Below are 15,560 nucleotides of genomic sequence, written 5' to 3'. Positions count from 1 at the left end.
CTGAGCCACAGCTGTGCTCAAGCAGAGAGAGTCAGAGCAGTGAAGTAATAATTACAATTGTTTACACTTATATAGCACTTTTCTGGACACTCTACTCAAAGCACTTTACAGGTAATGGGGATCCCCTCCACCTCCACCAGTGTGCAGCCCCACCTGGATGATGCGACGGCAGCCATAGTGCACCAGAACGCTCCCCACACACCAGCTCTCAGTGGGGAGGAGAGCAGAGTGATGAAGCCAGTTAAGAGATGGGGATTATTAGGAGGCCATGATTGGTAAAGGCCAGGGGGAAATGTGGCCAGGATGCTGAGGTCACACCCCTACTCTTCTTGAGAAACGCCCTGGGACTTTTAATGACCACAGAGAGTCAGGACCTCAGTTTTTATGTCTCATCCGAACGACGGCGCCTTTTTACAGTATAGTGTCCCGTCACTATACTGGGGCATTAGACGTGCAGAAGACTCTGAGCAAGGTGAAAATTCGTAAGGCTGCAGGGCCTGATGGGATACCACCTCGCGTCCTGAGGACACCCAGCTGCCCAGCTGACCACAGTGTTTACGGACATCTTTAACTCCTCCCTGTCCCAGTCCATTGTCCCCACCTGCTTTAAAAAAACACTATTGTTCCACTCCCCAAAAAGGCAAAAATTACGTGCCTGAACGATTACCGCCCAGTAGCATTAACATCTGTGGTGATGAAATGCCTGGAGAAGCTGGTGTTGTCACACATCAACTCCTCCATCAAGGAGTCCCTGGACCCCTTGCAGTTCGCCTACCAGAACAACAGATCAGTGGAAGATGCTGTCTCCCTGGCTCTGCATACAGCCTTGGAACACCTGGACACTAAGAACTCATATGTGAGAATGCTGTTTGTGGACTAGAGTTCAGCATTCAATTCCATCATACCCAGTCAACCGGTGACAAAGCTCAGGGGATTAGGTCTGTGCATCTCTGTCTGCAACTGGCTGCTGGACTTTCTTATCGAGAGACCACAGGTGGTGCGGATAGGCAATAAAACATCAACACCACTCACCTTGAGCACTGGAACCCCACAAGGCTGCTGTCTGAGTCCAAGGCTGTACTCCCTGTTCACTCACGACTGCACAGCAAGACACAGCAGCAACCGCATCATTAAGTTTGCGGCTGACACCACTGTAATAGGACTGATCAGTGATGATGACGAGTCCACTTACAGGGATGAATTCATATAGCTGCTTAGGTGGTGTCATAGCAATAACCTGGACTTGAATCGTAAATAAAATGAAAGAGCTAATAGTAGACTTTCGGAGACACATACTCACAGCCCACTCAGTATTGATGGAACGGAAGTGGAAACAGTCACCAGCTTTAGGTTTTTGGGAATTCACATCTCTAAAGATCTAACCTGGACTGTGAACACCGACTATCATGAAGAAGGCTCAGCAGCACCTTGATTTCTTGAGGTGCCTCAAGCGATGGGGGATGCCAGTACCTGTGTTGGTGAATTTCTACCGCTGCACCATCGAGAGCATCCTCACCAACGGGATCACCGTGTGGTACGGCAACACCTCTTCTCGAGAGAGAAAGGCACTGCAGAGAATGGTCAATATGGCCCAGAAGATCATTGACTGTGGTCTCACCGAGATTAAACAGCTCTATGAGGACCATTCTGGCCATCACAGAGGACAGTCACCACCCCGGGCATGAGCTCTTCACCCCACTGCCCTCAGGCAAGAGATACAAGAGCATATGGACACTTACCACTAGATTCTTCAGTAGCTTCTATCCACAAGCGGGGCGATTGGCGAACACATTTAGCCCTGCCCCTCGGACCACACCTACACCATCACCATGAGCTGCAGGGTGATATAACTGCTGGCATGCGTGTTGAGTGTATTTTGTACATTCTTCCTAATGCCCCAGTATAGTGACGGGGACACTATACTGTTAAATGGGGGCGTCCTTCAGATGAGACGTGAAACCGAGGTCCTGACTGTCTGTGGTCATTAAAAATCCCAGGGCGTTTCTGGAAAAGAGTAGGGGTGTTACCCCGGCTTCCTGGCCACATTTCCCCCTGGTCTTTACCAATCATGGCGTCCTAATAATCCCCATCTCTGAACTGGCTTCATCACTCTGCTCTCCTCCCCACTAATAGCTGGTGTGTGTGGAGCGTTCTGGCGCACTATGGCTGCCGTCGCATCACCCAGGTGGGGCTGCACATTGGTGGTGGTGGAGGGGGATCCCCATTACCTGTAAAGCACTTTGAGTGGAGTGTCCAGAAAAGTGCTATATAAGTGTAAAGAACTATTATAACACGGGTCAAACTCGAGAGCTCTTTCAGAAACATGACCACTTGCAGTTTTCAATCATGTCCACAAGGTCGCGCTGTTTACCTTTACAGGACGATTCCTTGTTGTGTAAGGCTTAGTAACAGACGCGATTAAACAGAACTGGCTGTTTACTGACCGGGAGGGACAGACCGCTGCTCTTCTGTTGAAATCTAATAGATAAAATATTTTGTACAGATGATAAATGATCACGGAAAGCTTGTATTGCTATAAGAGATCTACAAAGTGCTCTCTTGTGTCGATTGTTGTGTGTAGAAATATCCGCTGATGTCCCCCTATGTAAAGCATTTTTCCGCTGACTTTTTCCGTTTAGGAAATTCCATTTGAATGCGATGTACAGTGGCCCTCGCGCATCCTCAGTGACCCCCCAGTAAAGACATCTGCTCCAGGAACGAGTCACGACACGCAGTGCCCGAGCAGCTCGGGTGTGCTCTCACAGCAGGTGGCGGTATTGCATCAGCTATGAGCTGAGTTCCTGCAGCGGCACCCGGACACCGGCTTCCGCTGTGCAGGACCAGAGAGCCCGAGCAGTAGGTGGTGTTTCCTGTCTCACAAAGTAATAATAATAATAATAATAATAATTGCTTACACTTATACAGCGCTTTTCTTGACACGCCATTCAGAGCTCTTCACAGGTAATGGAGATCCCCTCCACCACCACCCGTGTGCAGCCCCACCTGTGACAGCAGCCAGAGTGTGTCAGTAGGCTCCCCCAACACCAGCTATCAGTGGGAAAAAAATCATTTTTCCACACGTCTCTGGCAAAGCCCTTTTCCCCCCGAAGGGGACGCGCACAGACACCTCTTTGGCCCAGAGACAAATGAAGAGCTTCGTGAAAGCCCCACGCTCGATCTGAGCGCACAGAGACACGGACTCGCGCGCTGCTCGGCCAGGCCCTCTTACGGGCTGCTCCATTGTGCCACAGCTGTATTTCGTCTGTCGGCTGCTCATTTTAATGTGACAGGCCTTTACTGGAAGTAGTTTCGCCATCTGGAAGTGATGCTGGTGTCAGAGCTCACGCTGCTGTGGACAGTCTCCACTCTTTCCTCCCTGGTCAGTCGCAGGGCCGTGGTTCAGGGTTTCTGCTTGAAATAAATACACCTCTGTCACGCCAGGGATGGAGGGATGGAGGTGCTCAGTGCGAGAGACGTGCTCAGAACTTCACATTACCCTGTAATCCACCACCTGTTTTCTCACTGCTCTATCCAGCTCAGGGTCGTGGGGGAGCTGGAGCCTGTGCCAGCCAGCAACAGGCACAAGGCGGGGTGCAGCCTGGACAGGACACCAGTCCAACATCTCAGAAACCGATCAACCGACCAGCATGTCTTTGGACTGTATGGGAAACCCACACGAATACGGGGAGAACATACAGACTCCGCACAGACAGCACCCCAGGAATTGAGCCCAGGGCTCTGGCGCTGCGAGGCAGTAACGCTCAGCTCTGCGCCACCCTGCCTTGTGACTCCAGCACCTCCGGCTCGAACCAGAGCTCCGCATCCCCTTCTGTCCCCCAGTAGTGCATCAGCAGCCACAGGGAAGGATGTGATTCAGCAGCTGTATGTGTAACTCATGGATCCTCACACTACTGGACTAGAATACACCAGGCTATTATTCAGGTGCAATCTGTTGAAGCAAAAATAAATAAAAGCACAGAGTGCACTTTCACCCAGGACTACTCACTGTCTGCTGTTATGGCAATCAAAGTAACATAAAACATGCTTCAGTCCTTGCTGACACATCCGACATGAGTTCATCTCACACACAGGAACAGGTAGAGGAGGAGAAACAAGGCCAGCACGTACCTTCAAAGCACTGTGGAACATTTCTGCATCTACAAGGGAGAAGTATCTCTTTCCTGAAATATGAAGAAGCGACGTCTTGACTGGTGACAGGGGCACGGAGCAGACCTGGTCGGGTGCGTCCAGGGACCACGACACAGGGCAGCACTGATGCCCTTTCAACTGGGAGCTATGTGGGCGTGTCCAGAGGGAGTGTGGAACAATCTATGCAGCCGTGTGGTAGAAGCTGATTTGCTGGCTTCTCTCAAGACTAACTTAAAAACAAGAGGAGCCCATTCAGCCCACCTAACTCTTTTGGCACTGTTTTCGTTTTTTGTAATCATTCAAAAATTACCTTTAAATCAAACTAAATTCCATGCAACTAGTTGTTATGGGAATGAAGTATCAAAACGTGAAGCTTCATCTTCTGTTTTAGGTGCTATTATAGATTTAAGTAGACAATGAAGGGACATTAAAGGACATTCTGTAATATGGTGGACAAGAATTGCATAAAGAAAGCAATGTTTTGCGTGTCAGGTGCTCAGGCATGATGGATTGGTAAATATGTTTTTTCTGCATTATAACACATCAGAGGGCTGCAGTGTAACTCAGTCTCAGTTTTTGTTTTTGTTGCACATCCTCTCGAATTCTCCAGCCCTGCTGAGGTTCAGACTATGGGGTGTGAATCAGGGAAACCAGCTTCCAGAAACACTCTGAGGTGGGGACATACATGAGTGGTGCACAGGGTTCAGAACACCGTGTGGGGACATAAATCAGTGTTGCGCAGGGTTCAGATCACTGCACGGGGAGATAAATCAGTGTTGCGCAGGGTTCAGATCACTGCACGGGGAGATAAATCAGTGTTGCGCAGGGTTCAGATCACTGCACGGGGAGATAAATCAGTGTTGCGCAGGGTTCAGATCACTGCACGGGGAGAGAAATCAGTGTTGCGCAGGGTTCAGAGTACCACTTTGCACCTCCTTGATGTGCCTTACAAATCTAGCAGCTCTTCAGAGCTCTTCACAGAGGTTGATTTTGCTGGAAAAGTTAGGCAGGCAGAAAGATAGTGACAAGGGCAGTAATAAGAGCAAAGAATCTTTAAAGAAATGTAACACATGATAATAAAGAATTTCTGAGGTTCTGGAGACCTTGCATTTCCCACTGTCCAGGGTTTCAGTATCGTTCGGCTTGGGGGCTGATTCAGTCACAGTGCGAGAGACTTCTTCTTATTTCGTATTTGAAAGGGGTGAATCTCAGTATCACCACCCACAAGCTCCTGTTTTTGTCCAGGGGGATTATCCATGACGAGATATATATTTGAGATATTTTTCTCTTCTTTTGTTATTTAAGTGAATTGTGGATTAATCGGTTTTATTTGGCAGAAGTTTTCAATTAGTCACAAAATGTGACAGTTCCAGCTGGTCACAGTTTATTCAGTCCCACAGAACAATTTTTAATCTTCCCTCCGGTGTTTATCCAACGTAACCCTCCTGACACCCACTTCCACTGAAGGAGAGATAATCCTCCTTAATTGACTACAATTATTTACCCTATTTAGGAAAGGAGAAGCTGGAGAACACAGCCGTGGGAGAGGGACAGCTGCTCATCTCCAGACCCCCAATCTCCAAGCTCTGGAAAAGGGTTGAACTGCGTAAACTGACTTTCAGTTGAACAAACACCAAACAAAACAAGTGTGTTTCCTGCCCACGTCTGTATCCTGCTGTCACACCCATGAACCATGCATCCACCGGCAGTGTTTTCCTTGACCGGCTCTATATTCCGTGATTGTGTGGATCTGTCACATGACTGACCCTGTCCCCGCTGGGGTTTTGCTGTGGTTGCCACAGTTACAATCTAGAACTGGGCCACAGGGCTGTGAACCCCACTGCTGAGTCCTCAGCCCAGTTCCCTAATTGTCTCTCCAACCCTGGTCCTGGGGGGCTTCAGTCCCTCAGTCCAGCAGCAGTCTTTGAATCATTAAATTTAATTAATCAATTTAGAGGTCATTTGGAACACAAATCAAATATTCTTCAGCCCTCGAGGATCAGTGTTGGCTGCATTGAAACATGACTTGATTAATTGATCGGTTACTTAGACGAGTGTCCCTCATCTTTTCATAACAGGTGACTAAGAGTGACCTCTAAGAATGCCTGGACTGGGGCTGGAGACCCCTGCCCTCCTTGCAGTGGCAGTCTGTCCCTGAGACCTGTGTCTCCTGAGCAGAGATTCCATCAAGAGTATTCCCTGCGCCCTCGCCGAGGCCTCTCCGCGCCCACAGAGGCGCCCTTGGCGTCTGTCCTAAGGTTGGGGGACGCCCTACTCCAACACACGGGTGGATGAGGACACAGCCTCTCTGCACTGGCGCTGGTGCAGCACTAGTCTGCTTCCTCCACAGGAGCTACTGAAGCCGTCAGTTAGAAACAGAGAAAACGGGGAGCGAAAAACAAAACAGAGGCCCTTCGAAAATCTCACTGCAAGCAAAATGGTTAAAGAGCCGAGGACAAAGCAGAGCTCTCCAAGACCAGCTGAATTGAGGATGAATGCCGCCTGAATGAAAGGTGACCCAGGCTCCCCCTTCTCTCTCTGCGGGGCTGGGGGTGATATCTGGAAGGCTCTTCAGAAATCAGCCAACAGCACCAAGAGCCGGACTAGCACTGCTCTTCAGACAGGCAGCCTGATTGCTTCTCCTGTGACATCATTCAGCCCAGCTCTTTGTGTTTGTAAGGCAGGAAACAGCCCACGCCTGGAGAATTTCCAGATGCGGAACTTTAATCTCTTAATGTGTGCAGACTTGACTTCTCCTGGGGGTTAACTGAGTTTTTGAAGGCCTGCATTTCACAGACTTCTAACTCTGAGGGGGAGTAACAGTTCAGAATTATTTATTGTACGTATTGGAGAACATGTTACACTTTACACAACACATAAGTGCTGGGAGGCCCAAAATTTAATAATATGCTAAATATGTTTAAGAAAAATATCTCTCTCTGCAGCCAAGGTGTGTTACTCTACCCAGAGGCTGAGACTGTGAATCATAGAGAACTATTTCAAAGAAGTCTCATTGACAAGTCTGGAGAGGGGAACAGTTTCAAAGGCAGCCTCACGTGTGTCTGACAAGACTCTGTTTTACTGTCAAGTTCACATGGTGCAAAGAGCACTTTCCCACTCCCACCAGGCTTTCTGACGTCTGTCACTAATCAAAATCAGTCCTCTTGGATGGTGCTCATAACACTTCACCCCTTAACTATAGACCTCACTGTACTGAACATTTACACTGTCAGACAGCACAAATGATTCCCACATTCCAATATCATGGGATCCCTCCCACACTCCAGACTTGGAAGTCTGGAAAATCATCATGGAATCATGGAAAAGGCAGAAAAGCAACAAGACTGATTGGCTGTTCTCTGCAAGGGGACGCCTACCTTTCTCCAGACACCCGGCCTTGCTCATCAGCCACCACCCCACTGCACACCTCACTGTCTGTGTTCTTGGGGCAGTAAACCCTGTGGCTTTAAACAAGACATCACAGACTGACTAAAGCTGGAAATGGGAAAATGTTTCTCTTTCCTGTGACTGTGACAGGAGCAGGGCAAGATGGTTCAATCGTACAGATATTCAGGACAGCCTAGTCAGCCTACCAGCCTGTAGACTGGCCTCATCAGACCTCTCAAGCACAGCAAGGCTGCTGTTGTACGTGATGGTGGTCAACAGGTAGGTGGCGCTTTTTCCCCTGGACCTGCTTTTCCAAACAAATGCTCCAGTATGGTGCCAGGGGACACTGTACTGTACAAGGCACTGTACTTCAGATGAGACATTAAACTGAGGTCCTGAGTGCTTGGGTAGTCTTGGACAGTAAAGATCCCATGGCACTGTTCATAAGAGCGGGTTGATAAACACAGTGTCCTGTCTAGATTCCACTCTGCACTCGTCTAATCTGGCCTTCCTAAAGATCCCCTTCAATTGAACTGGTGAAATCGTGTCTCGCGTTCCCCCATCAGGTCCTGCTGGGGCTCCTTCATCTACAGCTCGTCTCCCCTCGAGACAAGTGGACAACCAGTCCAAGCTTCCTTAATGTCAGTAAACATACTGTCAGTCTGATTACCTGTCAGTCGCTGTCCTGCTCTGCACAGCCCACACGCAACACCAAAAACGTCCCATGAGCACAAGAAAGAACTTCTTTTATGCCTAAAAGGAGGAACTGAGACGTTTTGCAGCTCCAATACCCCTACAGGCCTGGGGAAGATTACAACACTGTTCCATCTGCCCTCCGGTCCAGAACAAATTCCCAGGGAAGCGAGCGAAGTCCCTGCCTCCTGCCTGAGCACTTCCACACAGTCCCGGATGGAGCACCAGGCTCCTCTATCCGAAGGCAATGTGGGAACAGATGTGGGCAGGCTGTCTCGGCTGAAGGAGCGCGGGCGCTGAGAGCCCAGCAGGTGCGGAGCTACCTGTCCACACTGGTCTCCACCAGCCGGTTGTTCATGATGGCCAGGGCGCCCACGCCGCCAGAGAAGCCGTTGTGCCGGGCGTGGCTCTGCCGCGGTCCGCCGTGCGCCGTCTCGGACAGCTGCTTCTGCATGATGGCCAGGGAGACCTTGTTGGAGGCCAGGAAGTCCTTCACAGAGATCATCTCACCAGAGAGGCGGCGCCCATCCGTCTCGCTGTCGCACACCGTCTCCACGGAGACGTCGGCGCGGCGGCTCCTGGCCGGGGGCGCGGGCTGCACGGCGTTGCGGCTGTGGTGGCCATGGGGGTGCGGCGGGCGCTTGCTGGGGGGGCAGCAGCAGCAGCGGCGGCGGCGACAACGACAGCGGCTACAGTCCACCTTCTGGAGGATCCAGTTGAGCGTCTGCTTGATGACGATGGAGATGACGTTGAAGAGCGAGTAGATGCAGCAGACGCCCATCAGGATGAACAGGAAGTTGCCCAGGCGGTAGGCCACCTGGTGCCTGTAGCTCTCCTTCTGCCCGCTCACCAGGTCGCCGAAGCCGATGGTGCTGAAGGCCACGAAGCAGAAGTAGAGAGAGTCGAAGTAGCCCCAGCCCTCCATGGTGGTGTAGAGGGCCGAGGCGATGCAGGCGATCAGGATGGCTGCCACTCCTAGGATCAGCATCACGTAGTAGACGGAGGGCTTCCACCCCTCCAGGCTGTCCACCTCCCCCCCCGACTCCCCCGAGCTGCACCCGGGCCCTGCGGGGGCCAGCCCCCCCGCCCGCCGCAGCTGCTGCTCGTGGCACCAGCGCATGATGTAGGCCAGCAGTGTGATGATGCGCTCCAGGAAGAGGTTGAAGAAGAGGATGGTGGCCGCGCAGCCGATCAGGCCGTAGAAGATGAGGAAGACCTTCCCCCCACTGGTGGCCGGGGTGGTCATGCCAAACCCTGGAGCGGCGGGGCGGGGGGAGAGGACACAGTTATGGATGTTGAGCAGAACAGCAGGCATGAAGAAGATACTGGGCAGCGGAGAGCACCCACTGGACAGACAGCGCGGAGACGAGAGACTAGCTCTCCGGGAAGCACAAGCGTGTCCCCCATCCCGCAGAGGCTGTGCCGAAGGAGCAGACCTCATCCCCTTTCACATTCGTGCCTAAACCTACGGCAAAAACCCTTGTCAGTGGTCAGTGAAAAACCTCACTTCCCAAAAGAGCTTTTTTGGGACCTGCCAATAAGCTGTTAATAACATGTTTATGAGCAATTTAAACATACCGTGCAAAGGCAGAAATATCGTCTGTGATATCAGACTGCTGTACCTGTATTTTCATACCTGTGTTCAATAAGGAAATTAATCAGTTCTGTGGTTTCTATGGCAAAGCCAGTGATTAGGAGGTGAACATATGGCTAATCTAGGCCATAAAGAGCAAACCCAGTGGCCGCCCGAGGTTTATGGCCTCTGCTGCAGGAAACTGAGGCCTCTGGCTATCAAAATCCAACAGCGCACCTGTGCTCACCATGAGCGCGTCAGGACACGAACGTCCAGGTGAGGAACTGTCCGGAACGTTTCAGCTCTGGCTCCATCTCGAACAGCAGAGTTCGCTTCCTTGTGGCAGTATGCCACAGCACTTTTAAAATGGCTCCACCAAGCTTATAGCATGGATTTACTTTGCTCAAAATGTAAACATTTTGTTCCTGTAGCTTGCCCACAATTAAATGTGAGTTTTGCTTATGCAAGTGGGATGATTTTTTATGGTTTTATTGGAAGATATAATGGAGCACAATGATGTCACTGGGCCTTACTATACTCTTGTCTGCTCTTACTATAGTAAACCTCAACATGCAACAGAGTCCCAGGTCTGTAAAACCGGCCCGCTGGTGAAACAGGCTGTAGGAACAGCTAATTAAGCCAATTAATTAATTATTTTGGATTAGTGGAGTGTGGTTCCCTTCGGAGTGTGCTGCATTTTAAATGAAAATGGAAAGAGAAGGAGAAGACGATGAAGTGACTCGCACAGAGACGCCTGATTACAGCTGAACATCTCTATTGTGCACTTAATAGGGCTTGAATTGGAAACAGGGATATTATCTTACTCTCTGTGTGCCTCTCGGCTCAGATTAATGAATACATTAACATTAATGGTATGTGTGTCTCACCATGGCCTTGGACAAGACGCCTGGTAGAGTCTGCCCTCCCCCCATCGCCATGGAAGAGCTCACTGGGCTGTCTGACAGGGGTGTCTTTTTTGTATAAGATGCCAAGGTGATGTCCTGTCTTCATTTCAGCATCGACACCCATTAATTTATTAAAACTTTAGATACTAGTATTCAAAATCATTGGTCATTGACAAAGTTGATCCAGTGAACTTCATCAGTATCAACAGTAAGACATGAACCACAGGACTCAAGTGAAAAAAACATGAAAGTGCATTTAACTCTGAGAACTGGAGGCAGTTCTGCACACAAAGGATTGTAGGAGCATGGAGCAAGCTACCCAGCCACGTTGTTGAAGCCGATACCCTGGTTTCTTTCAAAAAATAGTTAAATTTAGGAACAAATAAAGCTTTACTCCATGTTGAAAAGAGAAGAAAAGAAACACAACTTTCTTCAGGTGTCTTCAAATTAAAAAATAGTTCAATTTAGATCATTGGGTCAATAACCACAGGCTGGCAGAGGAATCCTACTCTGTTGGACCCCTGAGCAAGGCCCTTAACCCCTTAACCTCTGCTGCTCCAGGGGTGCTGTGCAATGTCTGACCCTGCACTCTGACCCCCAGCTTCTCTCCCTGTCTGTGTGTCTCATGGAGAACAAGCTGGGGTCTGTGAAAAGACATGCGAAATTCCTAATGCAAGAAATTGTATATGGCCAATAAAGTGATCTTATCTTATTTTAAGCTACCAGATTCCCAACAGGCTAGATGATCTGAATGGCCTCCTCTCCTCTCTACCCTCTCTTATGTTCCTTCTTCTGTTCTTACGCAACAGCTGTGCCCCAGCTGTCTGCACCTGCTTCTTTCTTGGCCTACAGTGTAGAATCCCAGAGTGCAGCTTCCGCACACACCGGATCAAGCTGTGGGTTCAACAGCTCCCCCACGTGCTCAATCCCACTGCTTCCACCCAGGATGCGAGCTCCTTTCCCTGTGCTTTGCTCCTTCGCCCAACCAGACCCTGTCTCACTGGCTGGGCTTCCTTCCCACACGCTTCCTGCGCAGGCATGACAGGCAGCCCAAGCCCTGGCCCGCAGCCCCAGGGCCTCACACCTGCCTCCGCTGCTGTCAGTGACAGATCAGGCAAAGGTAATGCGCGAGCACTATTTCACACCACAGCCTTTCATCTCCAGGGTCCTGGAGCAAATCTCTCATTACTCTCATTGTTCTGTTGCTTTTGGGCTGAGGCCCAGAATTTATTGGCTCACCTTCTGCTGACAGGAGCTCAGGCGCATCCTGCCGAAAATCAAGACAGACATTTTCCCTCGAAGAAAACAAACCGACCTGTGTTGGAATATTATTGCTGTATGTTTTCAGCCCTGGCCAAGGGAGTGAGCGCTGACCGCAGGAGTGCAGTGTCCAGTCACAGAGCCGCTGTTGCCCTGACTGCCAGCTAACTCACCCAGCTCTACAGCCAGCTGTGCACCACTGCTTGGGGAATCCCTGTTGTACAGAACTGTAACAGAACCGAGCCAACCCAGTTCAAGCTTGAATACATGTCGTCTGGGCCTCAGAGCTCAACCCACACTCCTCTTCACAATAATCCTCTAACCAGATGGAAAGCAAATGAGAAACCATAAAGACCCCTTTACTGGTGCTTTAACGCTAAAACCACATGGCTCACAATCAACAGTTCTGCCTGCTAGGTTATATCCCTCCACATGAAAATGGACCTCAGATCACTTCCTGAAAACAATACACTGTGCAAACCCCTCCCCTCTGTATGAGGCAGCAATAGAGCTCTCATTAGCCAGAAATTAATCTTGGCTTCCAGCACGGTTTCAGTGCTGTCGATCCTTGACTGTGGTTTTGCCTTCAAATTCAATATTGATGTTTAACTTGGCAATCGTAGAAGACGTGCTTCTAAGAATATAATTACAGTTACAAACACGAGCAGGGCAACTGGCCCATCCAGCCATTTGGAGGTTTGTAGTTAATTGATCCCAGGATCTGCTCCAGCTGTTTCTTGAAAGAAGCCAGGGTATAAGATAAGATCATTTTATTGGCCATATACAATTTCTTGCATTAGGAATTCATCTTTTCGCATACCCCAGCTTGCTCTCCATGAGACACACACACAGGGAGAGAAGGCTGGGGTCACAGCACAAGGTCAGCCATTGTATAGCACCTCTGAAGCAGCTGGGGGTAAGGGCCTTGCTCAGGGGCCCAACAGAGTAGGATTCCTCTGGCGTCTGCAGGATTTGAACCAGCAACCTTCAAGCCACAGTGCCACCGCTCTGCCCTCATACCCCAGTGGGTATCAGCTTCACCTTCCTCATTGAATAGCTTGTTCCACACTCCCACCAGTCTCTGTGTAAAGAAGGGCCTGTTCTGGGTTTTAAGTGCACCTGGACATGGTTTCCGCCGGTGTCCTCTGGCTGGTGTCCATGTGCTGAGCACAGGGACCCTGTCGGAGACTGGACAGACTCTGCCGAGACTCACCGATGGTGGAGACCACCGTGCCCACGAAGTAGAAGGCGCCGGGGAAGTCCCATCGCGGCCGCAGGCGGTCCACGCGGATGCCCGCGGCGTTGGCCTCCTCGTAGTGGCGGAGCAGCGCGCGCAGGGCGGCCGCACTGACGTTGTGCGCCTGCGTGAAGCCGTGGAGCCGCTCCCTCCAGAGGCGGCGGGCGCGCAGCTCGGCCGGCTGCTCCAGCGCAGAGAACACGGCCGCGCCGCCCAGCAGGTACAGCAGGATGAGCGCCGCCAGGAGGCCGAAGCGGGCATTGTCCTCGTTCAGGCGCAGCGCGGCGCGGCAGCCCTCGTCGCCCCTCCTCGCCATCCTCGCGCGCGGGGATATCGGCCCCGCCTCACGGGGGCACTCTCCTGAGTAACATGAGCTGCAAAAGCACTGCTTAAACTTGTGGGAAAGGGGAAGATTTTCAATTTCAGCAATTTAAAGTGGTGTTTCAGTTAAAGAGAAAGGCAACCTGCTTTGTTTAAAAAGTAATTGCCAACACGTGCTGAGGGTTTATTATCGGGCAATTCAGTACAGCTGAGGTTGTGGGAAAGCAGCCCACTGTCAGGTGGCAGCACACACAAAAGGCACAGTCTGTGGCTTTAGATTTGCAAATAAGTCCGCCAAGCAGCCTAAGACTCTTGCTAATGTCAATCTGTCCATTCTCAACTTACTCAATTAGCCACTGATTTACTCAATTACTCTGAGCCTCTTTGCAATTAAAGGCAATTATCTGACAAGATAAATCTCTGTCCCTTGCTGAGCAAGTGAATTAACCATCTTCGGCACTATACCCTCTCCTGACTTGCAGTCTGGACAAGTGAATCTCAAACTGTTGAGGACGTTAGGGGTTTACTGCACTGAGTTGGGGGACAGAAGGAGGAAAAATCAGACATTCAAGGCAAAGCTCCCTGGCAGTCTAATGCTGTGCTTCACCAGCGCTGTGCACAAGCCGGAGGGGACTGGTCCTCGTGTCCTCGTCTCTCTCCGTGGCCGTTTCTGTCTCACACAGCCGGGCCGCCACAGCAGAACAGAAGCAGGGACTCCAGTGCAGGGCGGCCACCTCTCCAGCCATGAAGTCAATTAGTCCTGCAGGGGACCCATGGCAGTCCGGGAGACAGGGAGAGAAACACTGCAGCTCTCTCTGAACTCTGGTCCTTCCTCAGATGTCTCCTTCAGAGGAACAAACTCTCAGATTTGAGGACTAAACAGATACGCAGGCATGTATCATCTCTGTCACTGAGCATACTGTACACAGACTGAGCCAGAGTTTTTGCAGGAAGTCCTAAATTCAGGTCTTATTACAAGAGAAACTCTGTCAGCACTCTGACTTCTTTGTTAATGTGGAGTCACGGAGAGCTGTGTTGTTTTCCTGAAGCCCTGGCCTGCAATCCAAACTCTTCTTACAGACGCCCATTCCTCAAGCAGAATTAGCTTAGAGAAACAGTTTCTGTTGATGACCAGGCCAGAAAAAGCCCAGTACTGTATCTTCACCACTAATTGAGTTTAATCTCTTGACCCGTCCCGGGAGAATCTGAGGTCAACAGGTCAAATGTCCTCCAGTCGAAAGTGTGCAATAACAAGTGGGGCAGCCGAGCCAGCAGCCACACTGCATTGGGACGTCAATACAGTCCTGCTGCTGTTTTCATTGGGACAGGAAATTGCTCTGGATCATCCTGATCCTGATCCGGGGCTGCAGGAGGGAACCCTCACGAGTGGCCTGTGTCTCGGGATGACTAAGGCCTGGCGGTCGTGGTGCAGTGTGGGATTCAATAAGGGATATGGACTATTTTGGAAAGGTCCCTGTGGGACAGAACAGAATTAGGAGATTGAATAGTAACACACTGCTGCTGCAGAGGCTGCTGTGGTTCACTCAACAGTTCTCTCTGATCCCTGAGTGGGTTGTCTTGGTCCAGGTACAAGGGGCGAGCACGCAGTGGCTTTTCGCCCTGAGCCCTTCAGCAGGCTGTGTCTGTAACCCCTCTTCCCCGGAGCGCTGGCCCTGGTCTCCCTCGCTCCCGTGAAGAACCTGTGAGAGAAACTGGAATTACTGAAGCAGGCGCCGCGACACAATCAAAGCCAGCAAGGGGGGAGGAGGCTGGCTGTTTCCATAGAAATAGATGCACAACAGTTTTAACTGAGCGCCTCTTCCAGAGTGGTGTGATCATAATTCATCCTGATGTCTCTGATCTTATCATTTACTGGCCTTTCCCGGGATCGTTCAGTCGTGCCATATCTGGAGCTGGTCTTCCGGCCCCGCTCTGTGACCCCACGGCCTCTCCTCTCCCTGCCCAGGCGTGCTGGGCTGCCTTCCCACTGCCCCAGCAGGAGGACTCCTGCTACCTGTGCTGCCGCTGTCCTGGG

At 50.8% G+C, this 15,560-nt stretch overlaps 1 protein-coding gene across 1 annotated transcript; it reads right to left on the bottom strand.

Moving 5' to 3' along the window:
- Positions 1 to 8,426: 8,426 nt before the first annotated feature.
- On the bottom strand, positions 8,427 to 13,520 carry LOC148838819 (potassium channel subfamily K member 13). The gene is made up of 2 exons (XM_088912285.1): positions 13,181 to 13,520; positions 8,427 to 9,483 (listed from the first exon to the last, which is right to left on the bottom strand). Exons 1-2 carry the CDS (start codon positions 13,518 to 13,520, stop codon positions 8,549 to 8,551), a joined length of 1,275 nt encoding a protein of 424 aa, XP_088768411.1. The 3' UTR covers positions 8,427 to 8,548.
- Between the last annotated feature and the right edge of the window lie 2,040 nt (positions 13,521 to 15,560).

The sequence above is a fragment of the Atractosteus spatula genome, chromosome 3, assembly GCF_055471065.1.
Source record: "Atractosteus spatula isolate fAtrSpa1 chromosome 3, fAtrSpa1.hap1, whole genome shotgun sequence".
Lineage (NCBI taxonomy): Eukaryota > Metazoa > Chordata > Actinopteri > Semionotiformes > Lepisosteidae > Atractosteus > Atractosteus spatula.
The sequence above is the reverse complement of the archived record's forward strand: the minus strand, read 5'-3'. Positions and strand labels throughout refer to the sequence as shown.